The 27,678-nt window shown below is 39.8% G+C and overlaps 1 protein-coding gene across 1 annotated transcript; it reads right to left on the minus strand.

Annotated features, from left to right (window-relative positions):
• Positions 1-4,173: 4,173 nt before the first annotated feature.
• Positions 4,174-27,678, minus strand: IL12RB2 (interleukin 12 receptor subunit beta 2). Its single transcript, XM_085306374.1, has 15 exons — positions 27,621-27,678; positions 26,218-26,544; positions 25,239-25,353; positions 23,326-23,504; positions 22,978-23,117; positions 22,338-22,482; positions 19,477-19,556; positions 14,557-14,776; positions 12,947-13,147; positions 11,863-11,964; positions 11,625-11,780; positions 8,427-8,561; positions 7,316-7,403; positions 5,902-6,001; positions 4,174-5,560 (listed from the first exon to the last, which is right to left on the minus strand). The coding sequence occupies exons 1-15, from the start codon at positions 27,676-27,678 to the stop codon at positions 5,063-5,065; spliced, it is 2,544 nt and encodes an 847-aa protein (XP_085162500.1). The 3' UTR covers positions 4,174-5,062.

Genomic DNA, 27,678 nt, shown 5'->3' on the forward strand with positions numbered 1-27,678 from the left:
GCTGCTACTGCCAGCGTTCGCTAACCTGCTTCTTTTGTAAAGTCGTTGAAAGGACCACGTTGCCTTCGCTGCAGAGCCGGCGCTGCGGTCTGCCTGCCCCAGTCAGGTGCTGGCATCTGCCCCGGTGCGGGGGGCTGTTCCAGCGAGCGGCGCGCGGCCCGTCACCGCCGCGGCGCGGGGTGCTGCCTTAGGAAGGAGGGTGAACATCGTGCGTTTGCTTAGGAAGTGGAGCCTGGTGAGGGGAGAACRGCTCATTTGTACCTCTGGGAGACTTCAGACAGGAGTAAAGTGGTTTGGTCGCTTTTCCTGCTGATGGTACCATGTGTCTTCAGCTCTGAAGCTTCTGGGAAGCTCCAACTGAGAATCTGGACTTGAAAGGTTTTATGTATGTGAACTCTCCTAAGAGAAGGAGAAAAGGTGCCGTAGCGTTGCGTTTGTAAGGATGATTTTCAGACCCAGCTAGCAGTGTGTTAAGTGCCAGTGTCTGTAAAATTGAAGGTCGATGCATGGAAACACGACTGACAAAATAGCGTGTTGTTCTTAAGGATGCCTTCTGTAACAGACGTCTAATCTGGTTCTGTGCAGCTGAGCTCAGGTACTGAGCGGTCTGTGCTGTGCAGCCAGAGCCCTGTTGCAGGGTGGTTGCCGGATGGGGAGCAAGGAAGTGGAGCTGTGTTGTCTTGGATGTTCGACCCAAATACGAATGAAGCATTTGCCTTTGGGTAACTCGGAGCCAGAGTCATCACGGGGATTGGAAACGTCTGTAGCCAGGCTAGGTATTGCTTACCAAAACAAGCTGCTAGACACAAAAAAATGAAATACAGCTGATCTATTTTGCAAAGAATCTTAGGTGCTGTGCATGTAGCTGAGTGAGAGCGGCCTTTTGTGAAGGTGCAGAGCAATGCCTTGCTGATGTCCAAGGCCTTCGGGTGTAGCTCTGTTTCCTTTACAAATACTACTTTAAAAAATGAAATGCCCGATGGCGATTGAAAAAAGGTGGCACCAGTGACATGTAGTAACGAAGCTATTTTCACTGTCTGCAAAGTTTTCAGTAACAAAGTGGCTTGTGAATGGGGTTTGTTCCTGGCAGCACAACCGCTGTGGTGGCTGCCCCTGCTGTGTTCGGCCGTGGCCAGCCACGCGGCTGGCCTCCTCGGGCTGCTCGCAGCTCCTGCGAGGACTGAAGTCGGCCGCGTTGGAGGGATTGATGCGCTCTTGTGCGAGCTGTGTAATAGGTGCAGAACTGACCGTGCTGAGGCCTTCTGAAAGGGCAGTTAGAGCATGCTGCTGTTTCCTGAGAGACAGACATCAAGTAGGACCTCCCACTTGGGGCTTCTGTTTTTTCCTCTCATTTTTCATCAGCAATTAAGACTTCAAAATCAGGAAAGGGTGGCGTGTGTGAACTTGAATGACTACAATGCGTGTGCCGTGCCCAGGAGACTCAGTTCTGCTTTTGATTTGTGTTCAGTGTTAACAGGTAACGTTAAACACATCTCACTTTCTTGGGTGCTCTGCAGGACAGGAGGTGAGCTGGACCAGCGCTGGTGCTTGTTCGGACAGTTAAATATGAGCTAAGGCTGCTTCGTTTTGTGGGTCACAGAATCCGCTGCACTTGTGAACTTACCCGTAATTACTGATCAGTACTTGAGCTGTTTGGCCTTCGCTCGTGAGACRTTTCTGCAAAGGTCAACGTAATACCAAGCAAGAGGTGAGGGAGCTTTGCTTGTTTACGCGTTCTTTGATGGGCAGAATGAAGGTAAATTTGATGYGAGATTGCTTTGAGTGTAATTTTTCAATTCGGAAACTTAAACCAGCACATGACCGATGCGTTCAGTTGTGTGTTGGGGTTTGCACTTAACAGACCTCAGGGCAGGTCAGCCCTGCTTCCGCCGTCTTCCCCGTGAGAAAGCAGAGCGAAGGTCTGGCTGGCTGCGGACCTGCCGAGCGCGATGCTGGCAGGGCACGAGCACGGCGCAGGAGGGAAGCGCGTTGAGGCGRAATGGTTGGTGCTACTTACGTGCTTTCTCTTGCAGTGGTTCCTTTTAGCGATGGGCCACCGCGCACTTAATCAGATTTGGATGAAGACACTAAAAGGGGCTGCTGCTCTGCAGATCGCTTGTGGACCGCTGGTGAAAACTGTTTTTTCAATGGGAGTTTCTCCTCTTTTGTGCTGAGTCCATCYGTAAACAACTCCCTTGTTCCGTAACCTTGAGTGTAGAGAGGTCCTGGGCCTGTTCGGAGGCGGTAACGAGAAGATCAAGTGCTATTACGAAACGCAGTTCAATCTAAGCTTCCCGTTCCTGCGCGAGTAGGGCCTGCGTCGCAGAGCCGCTGCGGAGTTCTGCGAGAGGTACTGGGYGTCCAGCAGGTGAAGTCTGCCGGCGTGGACAGCCGCGGTCGAGCTGCGGGTGGGAGGGGGCAGCGCACGCCGCGTTAGCGCTTACGGAAATGTTCCCTGCCTCAAGCGAGTCTGCTTGGGCTTGTGCATTATTTGCACACCTGGGAATCATTCAAGGCACAGTTTCTAGCACAGATGTGTGAAGTGGATGATAAGGGTAAGTATTCYGTGAGGGACTGCTGAATTACTTGGCAGGAATTAATAAACTTCGCAGCAGCTGTGGTGTGAAAATAGCCCCTGTTACAGGTGGGGAAGGGAGTGAGTAGTGAGTGTCCTGCCCAGGGTGGAGCCCGAGCTCCCYGGGCTGGGACAGCGGAGGGGAGCAGCTGAGTCCTGCTGGTGTGCTGGGAGGCTTCCGCATGTGTTGCAACAGGAAAACGCTTTAAAAAAATAAAAAGTTGCAGAGGAGTTGTAACACCTGCACTGCCTGCACTGTTTCAGCTTGTAACTGGTGTGCTTGTCTTAGAGCGGCTTGCCGGTAGGCGTTTATCTAGAATGTTTTTCCTGCTCATCTCCTGCAGCCCCTCCCGGAGGGGCCTTCCCTTCTGGAAGAGAACGGAGGACTTTCTGGACAGCAGCTGCACGTAGTCTGTTTTTTTCCTTTGTCCCTCAGGTCCTTTCTTAGCTGTTTGGTGCAGTGCTGCGCTTTGCAGTGCCCTCACTGGCTGGTAAACTCCAGTTACTGGAACACATCTCAGCTGCACGGTGAGGCCAAGGTCACCGACTTYGGTTTAAGTAGTGTCTGGTGGAAGTCCGACTGACAAGCTGCAGACTCGCAGCTGTTGACTTAAGTGCTGAGCAGACACCTGAGCTGTTGCYGCGCAGCAAGAAGTGGGTTTGTCTCCTGTGCAGGAACACCTGTCGAGCCTAGACTAAACCTGATAGCTGAATCACTGTTGATGGTTTTGTTCTCAATACACAGAAGCAGAAGACTGGAAATCTAAGATCTGAGAAGAGAGGTTACTTGTGATCAGTTATGCTAATTAAAGTGAAGTACGCTGGGCTTATTGAGCATCCTCCCACATCACAGAAATCCAGTAAGAAGTTGCCGTCTACTGTACGCAAGAAGCTGGTGCCAGGACTTGAATTTCTCATTCCTAAGACTGAATAATTGGAACCTTAAAACTAACACACTCAACTATTTTCATAGATTACTATAGAGACATCTCCACAATACAGGTAGATGTATAAAACTACAAACTTAATATTCTTGTACTGCTTTCACACTTGATAGAGGGTGCTGTGTTCAGGTAAAAAACAGGAGATTGTCATACAGCATCTTGAACTTGAGAACGCAGTGTCAGTTCATGGGCCTTTTGTAGAAGATAACAGAGCTGGAACCGGAATAAAACTAGAGCAGAACAAGCCTCTAATGCAACAATTACTTTTTTTTTTTCCTTTAAGTCAATTTGGGAAAAGCTATGGCTTTGATGTAGCAGTCTTGTGCTACCAGTATTCTTCTGTCACAGCTTTAAAAGAATACATATACAGAATTGCTGAAGTCAGGTAACAGCTTTTAATAGTCACTTTGAGACAGTAATATCTTTATGCAACTAACTTAATGGCTTATGTTACCAGCCTTGGATGGAGAACAGCGATCTGAATCCTGAGTAAAAGGAGGTAAAGAAATATTCAAGGTAAGTTCAAAATCTGAACTACCTCATCTCTAGCAGCAAAGCATATTCTTTATTTTTAAAAAATCACTTCATTCTGTGTGTAGCTGCAGCTTCGCACTTGAAATTGACTGGAAAAAACAACTGGAAACAACTTCCAGGTTTCCAAGATTTTATTTTTTTATATATACACACACACACACACACACACACACACACGTATACCAAATAAAGTCCTTTAATGTGTAACAAATACTTCAAATCTGTAATTAGAATACTTCAATAAATGATTTAAATTCTTCTCACTAGTCCATTTGGCTTGCTGTGTACCTATGCCGCCTGTTTAGTCCTGGCAAGGATTCCTTCTCCCTTTCTAATTTGAGCCATAAAAGCAGGCTCGCTTTGATCTTTTCAATCCTGCTGCAAAAATAATGAGGTTATGCATCCTTCAGCGCCTATGCTGGGCTGGAGCACTAGTGTAATTAGGGAAAACAGCCATTGCCACATACACTCAGCTGGCACTGAAGTGAATACTATCTATTGGGTTTAGAGTATGCAAGTTTAGCACCAGTTTACACAGATTACGAATACTGCACTTCTCGTGTCACGCGCAGCAGGAGTACGGACTACAAGGGTCCTGCTGGTGGTCAAATGCTGAGGCTTGACCTTTACTGAAATAAGCAGTGATTTAAATGCTATTTAGCAAGTTCTGACTTCCAGTGAAGTTCAAGCCAGTGGTGAGCCACTGTGTTAGGCAGTGGGACAGAGTTGCTGAGGCAGTCCGGGAACGAAGGCAGCCTGGGAGTGAGTAATCCCGCAGAGACAGGTCACGGAGCTCTGGTGATCCCGGGTCTGCTGTCTAGTTCTGCCTACCTGATCTGCGCGTACGGAGCTCCTGCACAGTGAGGGCGCGTGCGGCAGCGCTGGGAAGTTTGAGCTTTGCCACTCGTTCRTGACACCTACGTGCTGTATTGGCTCAGTTGAACCACATGTTGCAGTGTTTCGCTGAAGTGTGAAAGATCATGCCAGACCACTACATCRCCCCCAAAACCTACCTTGTGAAGGAAGTGCAGTTTATTTTTACTGCATCTAAGGTAAGTTTCCCTCCATAGGAAAATACTGGTGTCAAAAACGAAGTTGTTGGGAAAATGGAAATTGGGTTGCAGTCAAGTTCATAGTCTTCATTAGTGTCTGCAACAGGTGATAACATGGCTGAGGGTAGATAAGTTGTATTTTCAGTAACCGGATTAGCAATGTACTCTGAAGCAGTTTGCATTTGTTCTGTAACTTCCACTGCTATCTTCTTGTACAAGTATGGAAGCTGATGCTCATACATGTCTCCATCTGTTGGGCTGGGTAAGGGCCTGTACTCACAGTCCGGTTTCTCAAAGCTGCTTTCTGGCTGCCAGTCATGATTTTCACTGCTGTTAATACTGCTGAGGATGACTTTGTCTTTCTTTATGAAGGCTTCCTCTACTTCTGTTATTTCAGGCTCTTCAAAACTGCTCACATTGTGTAGAAATGGATTGGAAGGTAAACTCACCTCACCCTGGTGGAGGGGTACACATACAGCAGTGATGAATAATCATGCAGTAAGTGTCTTCTGACCCCCTTAAAATGCAAATATCTTTCAGCATAACATCTAATACTGCCAAAAATTAAACATCTCTATATTCTTGCACTTCATCTGCCCAGTAGGTACTACAGTCTCTCATGATAGAAGTTTGATTAAAAAATTCAGCAGTTATCCACTACCACAAAATGTTGAATTTGCTACATTAAGGGATTACTGACTTTTGCATAACTTTGAGATACACACACACACACACACACACACTTTTTTTAAAAAACTCAAGATGGTGGAATTAGAAGAAAAACAGTACAATTTACCTTTGTAGGTGAGTAGTTCCTAGCCCATGTGGCATTAGCTGGGTTGGGAATAGCTTTGCTATACCACTGAGGCACAATGACAGAAAGGAGCAAGTGTAATCTACAAATCAAACATATGTAATTAAAAGCATGAATATCCAATATCTTGCCAATATCTGCAGGTGTTAGTGAACTGGAATGTGTTGTCTGTGCATTTAACTACCAAAGAATCCCGTGTAATCATGGCTGCTGTAGTACGGACCACAGAAATACGGACTAGGTGGGCTAGGTGGGACTGCAGATCCTGCAGCAGTTAGTGGGGACACATGCTGAAGTTGCTTAGTTTTGGCTTTGATGAGACAACATAGCTATTCCTTTTTTTTATGCTTATGGCCACTAGTCTGCTTTGAGAACATACACTATTCCACTGCCTAGTTAGTGGTTTCTAGGTTTTACTCAGTTCAAGCCTTTTTGACAGATATGACTCCAAAAGATCAGTCTGAGTCTTTCAAAGCTTGATTAGTGTCGATGCCTAGACTAGATGGCACCTGCTGTATCATCCCAGATGGGCAGCAGCACTTACGCAGTGAGGATACTTATATTTGGATGGTGTAAGTGTCCTGTTTGGGCCTYGTGCCTCCCACATCAACAGATGCAAGTAATGGGCCTAACTGACAAGCCTGCAAGTCACAAATCTCAGTAAGATTGAGTTTGTAGAAGCAGCTCGTTGCATTTCTGCTCTTAACATAGAGCACTAAAATAAGTTCCCCCCCACACACACACATACACACTGATTTTTCAGGCTCCCTCTCTCTCCTGCACAAGGAGAGACCCACCAGCCAGCTGATGGGACATCAGTGGTGCTGAGGCTATGGCAGGCATGCTGACAGCCGGCTGGGCTGGGCTGGGGAGGAGGCTGCTCGAACAGGGATGAAGACAGAGATTGGCACACGTGGCAGCTGGTGAAGTGCCAAGTGAATACCAGTGCAAGTTTGTTCTAGGTGCTAATATTACTCTGGAAAGCCAGGGCAAGGTAATGCTGAGCAACTACTGATTAAGTGKAAACGAATGCTGCATAGCATCCTCTTCCTCGGGCCCTGGTGAATTCTTTTACCTGGTGTGACCAACAGCAGTGCCTGCAGGCTATGGTCTCAGGGCTTAATTTCATCCCTGGGGGAATTACCAAGGATTGTACCACTTCAAATTCATTTTAGTGGGAGTGGGATTTAGGGTCTGGATTAAAATTTCCTAATGTATATGAAATAACACATTATGCTTTAAATGTTCATATTATTACCATTCATGTAATTTGAAATCTTTATTCAGAACAATCCTCCTTCTTCCTCAAGATGTTCTAAAATAGACATTAATATGCCTTCTAACAAAGACTCTACGCTGTACTTCGAATTGGAGCGTAACAGATAAAGCTACTTACGCTTTCCGTGCAGGAGGAATAGCGCAAATACAGGCTGAGAATATGAAGAAGCTGCAGGTAAGCACACCAGTAATCCAGTCTACAGCACCTGAAATCCAGAACACCTATTTCTGATCTGTTTTAACAAAGCAAACTTTTAAATATGCTAGTTCAAATCAGCCAACAGCCATGGCTTGGCTAGTGTTTGCACTCATAAAACATACCAAAACTCTTTTTTTTTGGGGGGGGGGGGGGGGAGGGAGGAGTGTTTAAAACTTGGAATCTGGAGCTAAGTAATGATATTTAGGGAAAACAGTATTTTGTAACATAAGAATCTCTACCAGTATCTCTTGAGCTACTTAGTCTAGCCCCCCAAATATGCAATTGCTGATCTCTCTAGCATTGAACTTGACACTCATAGAGGACATAGACCTGGGCTGATGCATGCAACAGAATGGTGTTAAGCAGATAAGATCTTACAAAAACAATGAATGTTTAATAAACTGTATCAATGACCAATGTTCTTTTCAATTAACATCTTGGCTTTAATGGGCTTGCACTATCTGCTGAATATGTAACTTTCCACAAATCCACATTTTAGACTGGATTTTTTTTTTTTTTTTTTTTTTTTAAAAAAAATTCTGGACTGTTTTAATTTCATCATGCTCATTTCCCTGAATTCTTTCTGTAGTCCATGAGAAAGGCTTCTCAGAGGGCTGGTCAGAGAAGACAGACTCCATGCTGGGGAGAAGAATATCCTAATTTCCACAACTTGGAGGTTGAAAGACAAAACACTCTTTTCTGTTTGCATGTAGGTCAGCTCAAACCTAAATTGTTAAAACTATTGACAACAGTTTTGTTTTGCTGCATTAAATGTTAGTCTACGCCTACAATAAACAGTTCTGCTAGCTGTAAACTACTACTACTACTCCTAACTATGCAACTAATATTTTCTTGGGAGAAAATTGGCAGCTTGAAGACAAAAGAAGGTATATTACATTTTAAATGCAGCCAAAACTAGAGTTTTGCAGTAATTAAAGAGTAGCAGGTAAAACATTTCCAGTCTGTGGAGAACACTGGGCCAAGGGATAGAACTTCCCCTAGCCCCTCACCCCCACCACAGATTCATTACTTTCCAAGCAAATGAGCTCGCTGTTTCCGTGGGGGCTTTCTCCAGCAGCAGTTGACGCTGTCATCCACAGGAAATAATTCTCGCCATCTTGTAGATTTGCAATGTGAAATGAATGGGCAGTCACGTTATGAATGACTAAAAGGAAGAGAGGGAGAATCAAAGGAAGCATCTAGCACACATTCTTACTGCGTTTAGCTCTAAGAAGCAGGTTTCCAGAACTTGATGCCAGATCAAGTTACCCTTATAAGAATACCCTTAGTGTTCTTCAACCCTGTAAGTCTTAAGCTTTGGTCTTCTCTCAGCATGCACATGCTTTGTGCTCTGAGCAGCTCCCGTGCATCCTGTCCTGCTTTCTCTTATGAGGCTCAGGTTATTTTTGAAAAAAAATTACTCACAGATCCATTTGAACCACTGTATTTTCTACCACTTGTCTGAGTAAAACTCTAAGTTTGTCTAAGAACTGTGGCTTCTTTTTAATTTAGAAGATGCTGCAGACAAATGAAGGGCTTATGACCAACAACGTTCCATTCCTTCATGCACTGGTGGTGTTTTTGTCAGACTTAACACTTAGCAACTATGCTAGCTTAAAATAAATGCTTCTGCTAGGTTAGTTTTATTAAAATTTGGACTAAGGTATGTGTGATCTAGGCCCCTTTAATCAATGTACTGCAGTTGGAGCGAAGTCCTGTGCGCTAAAAGTGCGATGACTTCTGGTCCCAGAGGCTGGCTCTGCTTTGTCTAGTACATTTTTGCAAAGCCATGGAACTGATTTGCAAATCAATAACTACACATTGTTGTCTTGAGCCTTAAAAAAAAAATAAAATAAAAAAATAAAAAGGACTAGGGGGAGAGGGACCAGCTGTTCCAATCCAGTGGAAAATCTACTTTGTTCATGGTATTGGTATCTAGCCAATGCTCACTGAGTGTGTAACTCCTCTCTTTCTGTACTTTTTCTCAATGAAGACTCTAATCTTGTATTTTTGGTAAATTAGCTCTATGTATCAAAACTATTCCTCAGACTAAGAATACTGATCTAATTTAAGGGAACATTAGAATATTTTTTTCTAAATAACACCTGTCTTATGCTATCCCTAGCACCTTTTCAACACCTCAGTTTCTTAATGCAGTCACTCTTGCATTATACCTAGAGAGGCACTGTTATCCTCACTTTGTAATTGAGGTCTTTCAGGAACACAGCTGTGAACTCCAGTGTCTCCTGTTATAATATGCCCCACCCTAACTAGCCAGTTGTGCTTTTTTCTTTTGTGCTAACAAACATGTTGAAAAAAAAATACATGTAATGGGGGAAAAAAAATAAAAGGTTATTTCTTGAGATAGGTGTTTTGCTCTTAGCATAGAAACCAAGCCTATTTACAATAAAACAGTCCACATTGTCATGTTATAAACAATTATCTATGTGCTCTTTTTACTTTTTTCCAGGTCATATAAAGTCATGAGAATATCTTGTTTAGACACAAGGGAGATTTTTTGCTGTTGTTTAGTTAGGTTTGGGAGGATTATTCTACATATGGGAGTGGCTTTAATTTCTTTCCTTTTCTTCCCCTTTTCCTCCACCCCATCTGCATTTTCTGACCCACTTTGGATGGATTAAAAATGTGGACTAGGAATTTYCTTGTTCCATGCTAGATGACAGTATAGTTTCTGACAGCATAGTTTCTGATTTCTTACTGCAGAGATTTTAAAGTCTTTAGCCCCCAAAAATTTTGTTCCCATTGCTATAAGCGTTAAATGTAAACTGTCAAGTTTTTTTTTTTGATCCAAAACTGTAAGTAATATACATAGGTATATGTGCTAGCAGATTCTCCATCTAATTTCAGCCTTTCGCTATCACTAAAGACTAAAACCCAGAAATTCTGTGATGAACCAAAATGTCCTTATGCAGTTAGATCTGGCTTTCAACGTTAAAAAGAAAATCTCAAGAAAATACTTTTTCTTGTAGGTAATTTTTTATGCTTAATGAATATATATTGTATGTATGTTTGTGTTTGTTGTATATGGCTTTTCAAGAGGTTTCCTCTCTTACCTAATCTACCTAAAATACACACGCACACACATACAGATACAGATTTTTCTTCTCTCTCGCCTCCACCACTGTGAAGACATCTGTTATTCACTGTCTTTCTATGGTGATGTCTAAAGCTCACCTATAGTCACAATCAGTAATAAATTAGAGGAAAAAACAAACACCAAACAGGAATTTAGGGATTTGTTTGTTACCTTATAGGCACAGATTCTGAATGATGGGTAAGAAAGGCAGTATGTATAAAGAATAGATGGTTCTAAAGTAAATGAAGGGGGGAGGGAAAGAAACAGCCTTTCCCTGCACTGTTTCTATATAAAGGAAAAGATGCTTATTTAGGAAAAAGAACCTTGAGGAACTTGTTCAGAAACTGTGACACAGTACAGAAACAAAAACTACCTTGCTGACAAAAGGAGCACTGAATGACATGTATTACTTTAAGTAAATGCTCCTTTGCTATGTTAGTGGATAATTTGCCTTGTTGTGAGACCTAATTCATTGTACGGAATTGAACAGATACTACACAGGCGACTGGATAGCCTGTCCTTTGACTATGGTTGGTTGAGAAGGTAATGTTGAAGCCTAAAATGAGGTTTGTATGCTGGAACTATGAACTATCCATTAAAAACTGTCTTGCAACTCCTGAATAAAATTTTGGCAAAAATATTTTTTCGTGTGGAAGATATATGGATGTTATAAGAGGACTTGCATGGTAGAAGCATGCATATATGGGAATGCAGTGCACACTACAGGACAAATAGAGTATGTCTGCATTTGTTGWATATAGCTTTCAGAAAGTCTGTTACTTTACTGCAATAACTTTAAAAGGTTGCATTGGTTATAATTTAAGCAAATAATTAAAAGCAAAGAAAGTTTTATATTAAAATAGAATGCTGTATTAGATTTCCCTACACTAAGTCAAAGCTTTGAAACAATTTAAACAGTGACCATCTGATCCTGTTGATGAACACTTGTAGCAGAGGGAGAACTGAAACTGAACTTTCCTGCTAAACCTCATGGTAGTTCAGGTCAGGAGTTGGCCACTGTGGTTCCTAGACTATATAGAACTTTCTCGAGTCATCTTTCTTTCCCTCTTCTTTACCATCCACACAACACACATACACATCTCTCTATTCTTTTTTTAACCAGATACCTACCATGGACTTCTGGAGCTACCTTACTGTCTTTTTTTTGGAGGTATATATTGTATGCAGTAATGCAGCCCATTTGCTGATTGGCAGGGATTTCTTCCCAAGAAACCAAAATGCCATTTGTCTGTGGTGTTGAATACATCTGGGGTCCAACTAACGGTGCTATAAAACATAAGACCAACTTTTAAAGTCAGACAGTTTAAGGTGGCTTAAAAATATTTGAAAGCAAATTACTGTGATTTACCTTTTTCCTTTGAGTATCCCCTAACTGATGCCACTTGTCCAGCTCTGTCCTGATAAAGTGCAGATACGGCAATGTGATAGCACACATGATCTTTTATTTGCTCTAAATAAAAATGTTAAAAGTGGATAGTTTTCTGATTAAAGTATTTACAGTCATGTAAACTATTGTAACTATGTAACGTAAACTATTTACGTTATCAAGTTCGACCTTGAGATGAAGCTTCTGATTTACTACACATCCTTCATAAAGAAGAAGTAAAAAATGCTACATGGTCTCCTATTTAGCAGCTTGGCACAAATCTAGTGCTTATTAAGAAAGTCATGTCAACTCTTCTTAAGGGTGGATTTTTTTTTTTGCTAAAAAAAAAAAAAAAAAAGGAAAGAAAGAAAGAAAAAGAATTCCCCAAAGAAAATCTTGGATCACTTCTTATGTTCAACTAGAAAAGTAGAGTAATAAGCAGTGTAACAGCTAAGACATGATATGTGGCATTTTGCTATGTGGAAGATAATTTTAAAAACACAAGAGAATAACACCTTAGATCTTCCTCATAACTTCACATGAACGTTCTCTTCCCAAGATCAACCCTAAGAGTTATGAAAGGCTGACAATAACCCATTCTTCTTTTCAAAATGATGGCATGAGTATGCTAGGTTAGTTAAGAAAGACTAGGTAGAGTAACACTTACTGCCTTCTAATCATAACTTAATAGCTATTTGGTATAAAGAATCATGACATGCCAGTATTGATTTAGATTAATAATAACAACTATTAGACCAGAAAAATTCGTAAGCCTTTTATCTCTTACAGTTTTTGAGGTTTATCTAGCTGTTTTTCTTCATTAGGAAGGGACTGTTTTTTGAGCAAGAGAGAGAGAAAGAGAGGCTTTCTGCTTACTGGATATAAAACTCAGTTGAGACTGACTGCTGAAGTGCAGCAATCAAATTTTTCTGCCCATTAAAAAAAGCTTTCAACTGCCATACTTTCTCAGGCTGAACTAATAAAAATTGGAATCTAACCTATTCCTTAAAAAGCTTTCAAAATAAAGGACCACTTCAGTAATATCCTCCTCCTAAGCTGTAGTTACCTGATATCACTGTAGACAGGTTGGATGCTAGAAGTTTTATCCAGTTTAGATGGGGTTCCAGGCTCTTATTTCTGTGTATATCTATCCATTCTACTATGTATCCATTGACGAATGCAGTAGATTTAATAGGAGGTTGCCAAATGACTAAGATGCTGTTATTTCCCATTGCTATAGCAGAGACATTCCGAGGTGGTGGCAAATCTTAAGCAGGAGAAAGAACAACCAAACAAAAAACACCCCATCATTACAACTTGCCTTGCACTACCTTAACCTGAAGTGACTGTCAAATGCTATTAGTTGTCTGTATTTGACTTGGTAATTTGGTATTGGTTTTACTGTGTTTCCTCCAGTTTGGTGCTATGCAATGTATCAAAATAAAACCACAGCTGAAAGCAAGTTTTTATGTCAAGGTGATCTCTGCCTATGCTGATAAGAATAGAGCCACATTATTTTCTTGTCTCACAGTGCAGCAGTGGGAACACTCACAACTTTCCCTCTTTACCAGAGCCATTCTCAAGCTCTGAGAAGATACTGTTGCTGCACAACCCTGCTCCTCTATTAGAGCCACAAACCTACATGGTCTCTGTAAGACCAAAACTCTTGCTTTCACAGCTAAGTCCAGGTTACATTTTCCTGCAGGAGAAACGGCTGTGAAGGTCACCATTTTTCCATCTGTCATATAAAAGCACCATCATCTTTTACAACCAATTTTTCTAACAAATACAATTGAACTGTGCCCACAAAGCGGTTCTCATCTTACTTCCTCCAGACAAATAATCATACACTAGATGCATTTCTGCATCAAGCCTATCACCACGTAGGCTGCCTAACAAAAGGACTCTCATAATCAGTGCATTCTGCAACGTGAGCTGTGCCATCTGCCTTCAAAGGCAAGAAAGCATCTCAGTGATGTCTGATGCAGCATTGGGTAAGTAATATTTAGCAATGTGTTCTGTAAATGGTTTACTTATGACTTATGTCACACAAGGACAAGTGCAAATAGCAGACTCTATCTTTAAACAGAACCATCTGGTTACCGGGAGACTCTTCCTTCGCAGGCTAGGCTATTGGCATAGGCAATAAATGGCCAGATGAGTTCAGTTAATACTCATTAATTTTGCTATATAGATACAACACAGAGGGCTAGTTTGTGCAACTGTGTTTCCCCTCATTGTCACCTTGTTTTCAACCATGCAGTCCCACCCTCTCTCTCTTGCATCAGAAAAATATTGCTCCCCTCCTTTTCTGTGTGTGCGGGGAGGGGAGGGCAGGGCGGCGGCGGTGGCGGGTRTGATTAATTTTCTGTCAGGTCAGGTCCCTGGATGGCTTACAGTGTGGTCAAACAAGCGCCCTTGTCAGCAGAAGGGGTGCAGGTAAAATTATATCAGCACTAATTTAGGACAACTTGGCATGAACCTGCACGCCTGCCCTCAACCACACATGTAACTGGATCTAAACTCCTTTCACTGCAGCTACCTAAAGATGCATTGAGACTGACCTCAAGAAGCACAAAGTGGTAGAATCTGAGTGCTTCCATAGTACATAACCAGGAACAGTACAAAGGAGAGCTGATACTATTGCTAGTCGTCATACCCAGGGAAATTCCTTACCCTTAATGCCCAGCTCAGTCATAATGGATGCAGGAGGGGAGCTGCCCTTTGAGTTATCAGCAGTGATTGTTATGTTGTAGTCCATCTTTGGTGTGACTCTGGTGTAGCTGGTTTGCATGGTAACATTTGTTTCTATTGCTTCAGGACTCCTGTGGTTTAGTGCTTTAAAGGTCACTGTGTACTGCAGGATTTTTCCTCTTGCTTCTGACTTGCTCAAGGCCTGCAAAGAAAATGTGCTTATTACTTTTTCTTTTTTTCCTGACAAGATAAAAGACTGGTTGAGACAGAAAACAAAACAAAACAAAACAAAACATTAACAGTACATTGCAGAAAACTGATTGATTGAACCTAGTGTATCCTGAGAGGCTGCCTGGGGGAAAGACATTGGTTTAGCTTCCTGAAAACTCTGCATGTGTTGAGACACCTAGCTGTTCACAGAAGATTTGCTGTCTCTCTGCACAGTGAACACAAAATGGCCTATGCATAGTGCAGCTCACATATAATGAATTTAAACTAAGCAGTAAAAGACATTCTACAGCCACTAATGAAGTGACTGGTTTATTCACATAATACACATAATACACATAATAATCATAAATTATTTCATCTGCTTATAAATTTGCTTACTACCAAAAAAAGGGGGGTTTTTTTGTTACACATAAACTCTCCTGACTAAAGCTTTAAAAAGCACACACTCATTTTAGACTGCAGTTTGTCCATTCAAGGTGTTATTCCCAACCAAATGATAATCATGAAGTCTTTTCCGCATGAGACCATGAACTGAAGCAGGCCCTAATTTCAGAACCTTCTGTGAGGCTTGATATTTACTGGCAATATTGAGTCAACACATTTTAATTCCTTTCCAGAAAGGAGTTTAATCCAAAGTCGTGTTTCATTCTTTCCCAGGAGCTGGTGATCATAATCAGAACGTCAGAAAGATCACGTCACTTGCTACATGCTCTGTCACCCTGCTGCCCTATGGCTTACTACTAGTAGTCCTTCAAAAAAAGAGTTCCGGATCTGTTTATCTGGAACTCTTCAAGTCTTCTGKTTTGTGGCAGATGATGAGTTCACAGCATCACCCTAATTCAGACGCTCAAGCTACTGGATTTAAGTGAACAGCTTTCACTTGAAGGTAATTTTTTTCTTCTTCATTTTTGTTCTAATAATAAAGAAGCTATTTATAGTGACAGTGTTACTTGCTGGAAGATAACATGTACCAGCTAATGTTCTTTGGTAACAAATTATCAATTTTTACTTTTTTTCTCTTCTAAAAGCTGGAAGAAAAACAGCAGTGCTATAGGAATTGCTTCCTCATTTCTTGAGACTGCTTTTTCTGAAATATATTGTTTTAAACTAGAAATCAGGCAGACAAGTACAGCCAATGCATTTTAAAGGTAGCACAGTTTCCCATCACTCACTGGAGAACATTATTACATAAACGAACAGGTACTTTTATGACTAAAAACATCACCTGCTTTTTCTGAAGAACCTGGCTTTAYTAGCTAGTGTCTTGGCTGCAGTTTCTGCTTTTGCAGACCTTGCTGCCCTGATTTGTTCTTTCCATTTCCAAGCCTGGCTGCAGTTCCCTGCCTGCTCCTCTCGTGGGGATTCCTTGGCACCYGGCCACAGTCTTCCCCAGCTCTCATCTTTTGGCAGGTCAGCCCATCACCCACTCCTCTCCAGACTGTAACACAATACCATGCYACCCAACACTTCACTGCGCGCATCTCAAGATACTTCCCATTTTGTATGTCTAGTGTTTGGCTGCTTAACCTCATTCACAGGTATCAGTCATGAGTCTTACACAAAACAGGGACCATTGAAATCTCTCCCATATTGAATTTTTTAGTGCCTATATCTATGTAATGCTGGGTTATCTTCAGATCTGGTTACTGTTTTTGTTTGCCTTCAAGCAAAACTGTAACTGAAATGAGTTATTTCCCTACTGGGAGTGACAAGAGCATCCATTACCTGAGATTCTCTCTTAAGGTTACATACCTTTCTTTTAAATTCTTATTTATTTTTTCCTGTTCAATTCAGTTTAGTGAAGCTCCTCTGCTGCTGAATTGCTCATCTTCCAACCAGCAAAGCAGCTGGTGACAGTGAAACATACCCACTCCTTTCTCCTCAGATTCAAGTCACACTTTTCACAGGGGGCAAAAAACATTAACTGCACAACTGGATTTGTGAAAATGAGCAAGTTTTGATTCTGGTAAAATCCAAATTTTTAATAAAAAGAAAATGAAATAAGAAATTGGTTTAATTCTACAACTTACAATACACTTTTCTTTGAAAAGTTCTTAATCTACACTGTCACACATAACACCTACAGCTGTTTTTTCCACTCTGGGTCAGTGAAAGCACACTTTGTACTGTCAATTTCACGGTTTCCTCTACACAGAGAATTTACTTTGTTTGGTTGTTCTTTTTTTCAATAACGAAACAAAAAAAAAAAAAAAAAAAAAAAAGAAAGCGGGAAAAAACACTTTTAAAATAGGAAAATGTTTGCAGTTTTACAATTGCTTTGGCAGTGACTTAGGACAAAAGCAGCACCTGAAATTACTCTGAAAATCTTCTGAAACTATGCTGAAACTAAACTTGCAATATTTATTCATTTATTTATGTGAAAATATGAAAACATACAATGGTTGTACATTGTACTAAGTCTGTGTCTTTTGCTTTGTACCTATTGTAAAAACTATAAAAATAAAGTGTCATAACCATTTTATGAATGACACCACAGGAAGTCTGCTTAGATAAAGAAAGTATTGTCAACTCTCTATTGTGAGTTTAATATCTTAAAGCCACAACTGATGGAGTCAAATAATTACATAAGAATTTCTGCTTTCACTTATAGTCTGGTGTTAATTGTTGTGGAGAAAAGATCTAACTTTAATTGAGAGGTTAACTGGAAATTGAAAACCAGAAGTCACAGATAATTATGCTTAAAAATAAAAATTTTGGAAAACAAAACAAAACAAAAAAACCAGCAAAACAACCTATGATCTGAAGATTCTTCTTAAGGCCTCTGAGTGCAGAATTGGTAATAATAGAGAAACTCTCCTAGCACGTAGGATAACACTGTCTGTATGTATCAGTTCCATAGAAAGGATGCAACAAAGTCACATTTTTATTTACAGCTGGTTTTCTTGCTTCCTTCTGCCATGACTCAATCTGTTACTGTATCACTGCTATACCTGAGTTCAGAATCTAGGGTATAGGGTGGGAGTGATGTCACTTATGGCTCCTTGCTGTCTAAAGACATACTTTCATTGTGAAAGTTATAAAAGACAGAGCATAAGCTTTTTCCTCTAAATTGTATAATAATGTGCATTTTTTAATCTACAGGTTAACTGGATTTAGAGCTGAAAGCTCTAAMTCTTTGAAGCTACTACCCCTGTGGGGCACCACCATTTCAATACAAGGTCTTTGTCTTTAGCTTTCAGGAGGCGCTCTTCAACAGACCCAAACACAACCTACTGTTTTCCTGCTCCAACCTGGTCCAGCTTCAGCTCTGCAGCTTTATTATTAGCAAACTCTTTTGCATGTGGCTTGCCCACCGCCTGTTTCACACCAGTACCAGAAAAACAAACTCTTCCTGGTACTGCACTATGACAAAGAGATTTAATGGTCCATCAATAAAGCAGTAACATAGACTGCAGTATTGGTTGCCCAAACTTTTTTTTTTTTTTTTTTTTTTTCCCCAGAGTTTGGTCAGTCATCTTTAAGGGCTATTACAATAAATCACTCCTATTTCCTCATTCTGCACTACTCACAGGTCTTCATGCAAGAGCAAAAACAAACATCTCTGAAGGAGTTCATATTTCAAAATCGTATTCATAAGCTATGTGCACATGGAGAACAGAGGGCACGCTATCCCCCTTTCCTCTTGTATTTTCTGTCCATACAGTGTTTCTGTATGGCAACCAGTGCAAAGAATCACAGAATSAGTAGGGTTGGCAGGGACCTCTGGAGATCATCTAGTCCAACCTCCCTGCTAAGCAGGGTCACCTAGAGCATGGTAGACAGGGTTGCATCCAGGCGGGCCTTGGAGATCTCCAGAGAAGSAGACTCCACAACYTCTCTGGGCAACCTGTTCCAGTGCTCCGTCACTCTCACAGGGAAGAAATTCCCCCTCACGTTCAGGCAGAACTTCCTGTGCTTCAATTTCTGCCCATTGCCTCCTGTCCTAGCACTGGGCACCACTGAAAAGAGTCTGGCCCCTCCTCCTGCCACCCTTCCTGAAGGGTTTCCCGTGCATTGRTAAGATCCCTCCCGCAGTCTTCTCTTCCCCAGGCTAAAGAGGCCCAGCTCTCACAGCCGTTCCTCATAGGGCAGACGCTCCAGCCCTAATTACTTAAGAATTTCTGTTTTCACTTATTGTCTAGTGCTCATTTTTGTGGAGAAAAGATGTAACTTTAATTGAGAGGTTAACTATAGCTTGAAAACCCAGGGAATGAGAAGAGGAAGATATTAATTGGAAAACAATTTGAAAACTTATCTATACCTTTACATATATTATCAGGGATGCTGGTCACGGTGTGGAAAGGGAGAAAGGAATTTGTATTTTTGAGAGAAAGGTGGCAACTCTGAGTTGTGTTACTTCCACTTTGTCCATCAAATGTAATCCTCTGTTCACTGAGAAGATATGCTGGGARTATGGCATACTTCCAATATGACAGAAAGTTTTGGGAACTTTTAAAAGAAAATTCTAGAGAGGAAAGATTTGATGAGTTTAGCATCGTGAGGAAAGTCTTGGGTAAAGGATTCTCCTGTGTCTCTGGACAAAACAGTGATAAAAGCCCTGTGCTGTCTTTGGTTTAMGTGCTTTTCTACAAACATATAAAATACAGTTCCCCTCTAAACTTGCTCGTTACTACTGCATTTGCTTAGGTTTTACTTTAATGACTTACTTACCTTCCAAAAAAGAGAAATGTTCTGCATTTGTGAGTCCATATCCTGCTTTTTGTACCAGACATTTAAGAGCTGGGCAGGCACTGGGAAAGAAAAAAAGGTGAGCAGAATTAATGAGTTTATTCTGAAACAAATAAAGTATTTTGAATATAGTGAAGGATYAAAAATCCTGAGAAAATTAAGATTTAAAATGTCTCTGAAATAGTTTAATGCACAGTGTAGAGACTTTACAGTACTGTTTTGTAATTTAAGTTTATATTATGGTTAATTTTTAGCTCAGTGATGACTGCCCATACAACAGGGTAATCAAAAAGAGAACAAAACATAAAAACAGGACAGGATTATACTCTGCCATTGACTTTATTCTGCACTCAGTAATCAGTATGATTTCCAAAGAAGCCTATAAACCCATGTGACAGGATTAACTCCAATCGTGTAAAAATTGGAGCTAATTAAGGTCTTTGGGGAGRAACGGTAGTTGACCACACCAGTCCTGAAGCAACAGACAGTACCCGCCCATTCCTAACAGGTCTAGGTCATAAATACCTTTAACAGCTATTTGGACAGGACCTTCTCATAGGTATTTTTAAAATCCACGTTCTTTCCAAGATTCTCCTTATATTCATGGAGTTGATATTTAACACTCAGAAAGCCAAGAGTATCAAAATCTGCTGCTGATTTGAGGAAGATGCTTCCTGAAAAGCCTTAATGTTTTAGACTGTTTGAAACTCACTGAACTCTACAACTTTGAATAAACTTTCTAAAATAACACTAAAGTAAACTTTGGACTGCAAAAACTGGTGAAAATGTGCTCAAATAGTTCAGTATTAGATAGAGATACACAGATAGAGAGTCAATGTGACAGAAGATACTAAAGCTTGGTTCTTCAAGGTCTCTGAAGAAAATAAACTCACCAAATTCAAATGATAATTGTTACTAGTAACCTAAACAGCTAGTAGCTGCTGCCCAACCATGACTAGAAAGGGACAAGGGCTGTTCGCTAAATTTAAAGATAGAGGAAATTCTCAAAGCAATGTTAAGAACTTTCTCCTGTATCAACTGTAAATAGTGAATGGAATAAAACCCCAAAAGTAAGACTCACAGGAAAAAAAAACTCAAAAAATTAAATATAGTCACAATGTGGGAGGAAGGGGCAAGCTCAAAACAGCCAAAAAGAAGAAGAAGGAAAAAAAAAAACAACTCAAATTGCATCTGTTGAATTCCAGCACAAATTTTAGGGTTCATTTCACATGTGAATCACACAAATTAGCTCTGAGGGGAAAAAAAAAAAAAAACAACAAAAAGTCACACTCATTTTACACCACAGCTTGCATAGAGCAAGTTTTGTTGCAGGTCAGGCCTACAGAAACACAAAAAGCAGTATCTTATTAAAAAGATATAATCCTGAATTTGCTAAAGGCGAAACTCATGTGTAGAATTTCAGCTACTTTAAAGACGATCGACCGTTATGTACCTAGAATTTTTCATATGCAACCTCACCTTGCTCTCATATAACCTGAGGGCAGAAAATACTCCTAGATTAGCTGAAAAGATTCTTTACACTATTGGCTTGTGAAAAGGGGTGATGACCACAAATACCATAGCAACCCAGAGTACATCAAAAAGGTTAAGAAAACTGTTGAGAGGAAGATGGGGGAGGGAAGAAAATGTTCACACCTTCTGCATCAATCAATGCTTTTAACAGAAACTGATGCTGTCAGTAGTGGTAAATAACATGAGTAATAACAGAAGGAGCCTGCAGATCTTATAGTAATTCACAAAAAAGAGCAATGAAAGCTAAGTACAAGATGAAAGGCWGGGATGCCAAAGAAGCCAACACATCTTTGTTGAAACACAAACTTCTGAGAAGCTTTCTTCTTTCACAAGAACTGAAAGTTTTGCAGCCTGTGATTTCATACAGCTCACTGTGAAGTCAAGCAAGCAGATATGCAAGCCTATAACAAACCTTAGCCATCTAATATTAGAACTGGTACAGACTAATATATTTGTCCTCATGTTCATGCTATGTGTTCCCTGGAATCTGCTCTGTATTTCTACAAGGTAGAAATACTACATGCTCAACTTCTACTTTGAGATGGGACTGGTCTCTGGAATATGTGAACATGTTCTGCTCTGTTAAAGTACCCARATCTCCAAATCGCCAGTGTTTTGTGGAAGGGGCCACAATTGGGAATTCTCTGACTGAAATGTTTTTCTACTTGGAAAAAAGATAACTTGCCAAAAAATAAACTTTCATTAAAATTTGTCAACCACAATAGAACTGAGGGAACCCAGGCAATTTTCTGGCTAGTTCATTTGACTTCTCAGCAAATCATCTGGTGAGCTCAAGAATCCAGAGTGTGCTTCCCCAGCTTGAGGTTCATTAGCAGCAGAGGTTCACAAGGCAGTTGTCCAGACTTGCACAAGCGATTGCTGCAGTAATTCAGTAAAACGCTTAGATGTGAACCAATGCAAAATAATTTTCTTATCCCAGCTAAAACGATAGGCTTTCTCTGACTTCTACAGATGCATGGCAGTGTGGTAGGCTGCTGTGGCTCCAGGCAATACGGAAAAAAATTCTCCAGCTTTCAACAATGTCAGAGGAATATATTATTCAGACCTTTGTCAATTGTTTCTCGAAATTACTGTTTTGTAAGAAACCTGAATATATTTTTTAATCATTAAAAAAGAATTCTGTTACAGAAATGAAAGTTTACATCCCTGTTGACTCTGCTTCTGGGATTTTTAGAAAGTTCTAACCAGGAGGTAAAACCGCATAGCATTCTGAATTCATTAGTCAAAATCTATCCTTCTATGTAAAGTTCAGATTCAGGCTTAGTATAACAGATCACATGTTTTATTACCTGCTTCTGGAGTCTGAGTTTGAAAAGTTCTCCAGTTACTCCACAGTCCTTTCTCAGGGTGAATTTTACAGCTAACTTGGAATTCATATTCTGTGTAAGGCTCCAGACCATAAAGATTGTATTTTTCAGTATTTAAACTTTCAACCTTTAATGAAGATAAAGGACATATAACACTAAACTTGCAAGGAAATACAGGTTGAAGGTAGTGATAATCTGAATTATTAATGTCTGTATAAAGTCCAAAATAGGAAACTGATAGTTTATTAAAACAAAACACCCACCTGTACTCCTGAAAAACAATGAGAAGAAATTATCATATTTCAATAAAGGACTGCTTCAAACCTGACCTCGGATTTCTCAGTGTGTCATACAAACATTAGACACAAGGGAAAACATTCATACACACAGTTCCTTACAAGGTCAGGGTTTTGCTTTCATTCCATTTTAGAACAATGGTAGAGTTTTTGACTGATAGTTTTTCTTACATATGATGCCAGAGAACAGAGAGCCTAATTTGAACAAACCAAATCTAGTAAAAAGAGAATGAACTCAAAATGGTAGTACTAAAATCTAAGCAACCTCCAAGGATCACAACTTTTGATCACATCACAACATTTATTTTTCAAAAAAAAATGATTACCATATTCCATGTGTAACTGTTAAGTGAACGATATCTTAGTCTAAAGTGCTGTGCTTGTGCTTCATCACGCCAAAAAACTGTGCAGTTTGTTGCAGAAGAATTCTCAAATTTCACTAAAAACTTAGGAGGATGTGGTTTCACTGGCAGCAAAAACACAAATAAGAAACCAGCACTTAGACATGCAGCATAATTAGAAATGTAGGATTAAATAGAACACTAGAATAACAAGCTTATTAGACTGGTAGGTACTTTTTCTGACAGGTTTAAATTAAAATACAGTGCTTAAATTGTTTTCATTTCTTTCTACATATCTAGGACTAATTGAAAGGAGGTAAGTAATATATTTACCTATGTCTATTAACATGAACATGAGCGGCTGTGAAAAAGCGTTTCCTAGTTCATTGGAGGCAGCAACCACAACTGTGTAAGTGGAATCAAAATTCAACTTCGTGCTCAGAACCAGTGAGCCAAATTTATTATTCACATTTTCTTCTAAAAAATATAACATATCAGTGCCATTTGATAGCCTAGAATAGAAGGAAAACTCTTGGTTAACACTTTTCTGTATATTGTAAGAGCTAGATTACCCAGATGTGCAGAGGCATCTGATCTCCATAAAACTATTTGTCTGTATCTGTTGAGACTGTGACTCTTTCAATAACTTGCAGGAAAATTACCTTTCAAGTGAAGAAACATTCTACTGAAAATGAGGTAATCTGCCCCTTCAAATTCARATGAAAGATCTACCTTATCTGCTTAAATACAGTGCTTTCAAGATAGCTGAGGTACAGTGTTTATAGTAAATATCCCTCTGTGCTAAACGGATAGCAAAGGTGTTATACTGCTTTTTGATTTTAACAGCAGACAAAAGAAATACTTCTGGATTTCCACTAAGCTGCAAACATGTGAGTAGGTTCTTTTTGACAGTATAATAGGTATTTGGTATTTCCTTATATCTGAGCAYAAACGTTGGCATCCAAGAATCTGGGGTGGTGAAGAGCTTTCTTTTCTTTTCTTTTCTTTCTTTCTTTTTTCTTTTCTTTTTTTTTTTTTGCATAAATTAGTGGTATAAATACTTAATGTATTTGCAATCTAATGGTCAGATGGCTTAACTTCAAACATGACTTTTATTTCAATCTGTCATTCATCCCATTTCACGGGATAACTTGCTTAGCCTCTGTGTACTCTCTTCACTCGAATCAGAGATGATTATTTATATCAYATTGATGCAGGCTGACTTTTTGTATTTTGTAAAATACTTAAGATAATTTACCAGCAAGCCCTGCTACACATCTATGTATCGTTTTAACATTTAAAGGACTCATTATCCACACGCTTTACTACTCTTCCGCAAGATAACTTGAAATTCTCCTGCTTTAAGAGCTGTGACAGGTTTCTATGAACTGCTACTACTTTGGCCAAGGAAGTAAGTAATCATGAGCCTAGCAAAAGGAATGGTCTACATACAACATCTCTGGTAAACTGGGAAGTAGTTCAATCTGCCCAGCTGTTTTCAAATGGCAAAATTCATTCATTATATCTATATGTTTGCTTGAGTGGATTTTTTTTTTTTTTTTTTTTTTTTTGGTAAGGTTCCTGACATCTCCTACTCAACGATTCCCTAAATTACTGTTCTCATCAAAAGGTCTCCTAGTGCTACCCCAACAGGCTATATAACATCTTTCCTCCATCCTCACAGTTTGTGGCAGATATCTTCATGATCTGTTTCAGTTTAGCACAATGAGAGGGAACAATGTTGGTTCTTGAACAAAGCAACAATAATACGTTTCCAAGCAATTGTTGTTCTCCATCTCCTTAGCTAAACTCTGAGACAGAGTGAAAAGCTCACACTCTAGGTTTTCTGGCAGAGGTATTGCTGATCACAGAATAACTCAATAGAGAAGATTCGCCACAGGGAAAACAGTAGGTTTAACCAGTCATTTTAAGACCAGTTCCAGTATTAAACTTCCATTTCCAAAAGAGGAGACATGTCCTGGTATACTGTCGTTAATTGCTTAATCCAGAAATAACTGAATTACTGCTGTGCAGCATACACAAATGTAAACAGAAATATCTTTTTAACAGCTATAATTGGCTTTTGTGATCATAGGAGCCTTGGGCTGACTTATTCATAAACCTACTGAATCTTTTATGTGCTTTGATAAAAAGAAAGAGTAAATCTGTAATAAACAGAGTAAAAATAAAAAACCTCTAAGATACAATTATAAGTATTAAAGAACCTATATCCATTTGTTACTTACTGTATTACATATGTAGTGTTTATGTATGTAAATCTTCCTTTATTCCAAGTGCAGGTAGGATTACTATCTGTCCCATACTGTATACATGATACATTCTTTGGCTGATCTGGAGGATCTTAAACAGAGATTCTTGTCAGTTTTTTCCTTAGAAATGTCAATGGAGAAATACTAACAAATGTTGGATTTTTTTGAGGAGTTCATAGACAAGTAGCTGCAAAAAAAATCAAGCTGACAATTTTTAAATGCAAAAACAGTTAAGTCTATGATCTCTGCAATCTGTTGAGACCTCTAACCTTCGTGCAAAACCTAAGTCACTACACACAGTTGTTAAATGAATACAAGTGCTTAACAGCCATCATGACTAAGCACCACAAGTTTTGCTTGAAGCAATAACATGATTTCTTAAAAAGAGAAGCCTGTCTTCCACTGATACAGAAGGTGACTACTGAAGCAGCATCAGTTTGTCTATTTCTAGAAGAAAACTTGAGATTTCCTTGCAAGTTCCCTGTAGTCTGCAGATATGGGTTTCAAGGGTGGAACAGGAGAGTCTTGTATTTGCTCCAACAAGTGGTTTTATTTAGCATTTTTTGATTTAGCAATGACTTGGATTCCTCCTCTCACTACTGTGGAGTAAGTTGGGTAACACAATCACTGTGTACAAACTAACACGTTAACTTTTTCAAAGGTTGGATGATGATACATGGTGGGTACAAAGGGAAAGATACAGGTGTATGTAGAATCACCCCCCAGAGAAGGAAATTATGCAAATATGGTTCACCCTGACCATCCACATGGGTGGCTGGGAATCAGAGGAGATCACTTACAGTGTTGCAATTTCAGCCTGCAATATCTTATACAAAAAAACCCAATAAACATAGCACCTTTCTTGAAAAAGGCCATCCAATACCAGTTTCTAATGTATGTCCCAGGGGTACCGAAGAAAATGGGTAAGAATAAAGAATAAAGAAATTGTCCTTACTTCCAGATTCTATATCAATTCCACAGATGAGTTTTTTCTTGTATTCACAAACTACTTTGCAAGTAAACATGAGTTTGCCGTAGGTATGGACTAGAAATTTGGTGCTTACTGAACTGCCATAATTGCTACTTAATTCAGAACTGTTAAAGAAAATAGCTATCTTGCACTGTTCATTCTGTTTTGGTTGTTTTAGCTGGCATGAGAGGATAATATTCGTTCCAGGTTGGACATGAGAAGCAGTGTTAGCAGTCATATTTCCTTTATCGCATATTTCTGCAACACCATGGGGAAGTTTGCTAGCAGTCACGTTTCCTTTACCACATGCTTCTGCAACAGAATGGGAAAACAAACCTTTAAAAAGAATATATAATTTATCTTGTAAAATATACTACACTCTGTGAAGAGAGTCTTCACAAATTTAGAATGCAAGAATTCCTGTCTCTGCACTGTTACTCATAGTATACTGCTTTGCCACAATTTTCACCAGTCCAATTAACCAGAGATCAGAAGCCAAAGTCCAGCTACCAGTCCTTATATTAAAGAGACACAACCTAAGGCAAAATCTGTCTGAAAGACTCTTACTTTGTTTTTGTTTAAAGACATATCTACATTCCAGTAAAACAGTAGCAGACATGTCTCTACTGAAGAAACCAGTCAAATTTTCTTTGATTTCACTAGAAAATTCCTTTTGTATATTTTCTTTTCAAGATTCCACAGCACATAAAAGGCTGGGCAGCCAACACTGAACTCAGCGTACAAGAATATGTGTTTGATGGCAGACTCTGAGACACTTACACTGTGGATAAAGTAAAATGATGGAGCACCATTTCTATCTACTTTTGAATTTTGAAAATCTCTGTGGAAATAAATCATAGATATGTTTTCTCCTGTAACCAACAGCACACTTCTACTTTGAATTAAAAAAGACAAAAAATTAACTTAATAGCAATTATTTGTTATATACTACCCTAAATACACAAATGGAACTGACTCGCAGGGTATACGTTTCTGCAATGTATAACTGGCAAGAGATGCCAGTGCCTGAGTGCACTTGCCTCTTCTATCAAAAACYGAGTCTATATTCCTCCTCCACTGAAGGCATTTACAGCTGTGCAATAAGGGAGTAAAATGCTGTCAAATCAGAATATTGTCTATACTTCCTACCACAAACAGTTATAAATAACAAAATACATTGTCATGAACAATGGGAAGTCACTCAACAGCAGCAGTGGATCAAACAGTTCTTGAGAGAATTACAACATAAACCTAATCGAGTATCCAATTTTGCTTTCTCCGTTAAGAAAGATTCTTACTCATGCACCACACAAAAGCTGAAAGAAAAACTCCTGACCTGAGAGCATCTTTTAAGTGATAACTTCTATGTAGAAAAAAGAAATCCTTACCTGCTGTGAAGTGCACCAAAAACCAAACTGTAGAAGGCACAAGCCATGCAAACAACAT

The sequence above is a fragment of the Rhea americana genome, unplaced genomic scaffold (genome assembly GCF_003343005.1).
Source record: "Rhea americana isolate MKP2758 unplaced genomic scaffold, rheAme1 scaffold_239, whole genome shotgun sequence".
Classification (NCBI taxonomy): Eukaryota; Metazoa; Chordata; class Aves; order Rheiformes; family Rheidae; genus Rhea; species Rhea americana.

Coding starts and splice junctions, on each gene's coding strand:
- IL12RB2 (XM_085306374.1), bottom strand. CDS start 27,678: ATGTTGTTTGCATGGCTTGTGCCTTCTACAGTTTGGTTTTTGGTGCAC. Junction 25,354..26,217: donor AATTGATATAGAATCTGGAA/GTAAGGACAATT, acceptor TCTCTGTTTAAG/ATCCTCCAGATCAGCCAAAG. Junction 7,404..8,426: donor CGAGCTCATTTGCTTGGAAA/GTAATGAATCTG, acceptor TCTGGATTTCAG/GTGCTGTAGACTGGATTACT.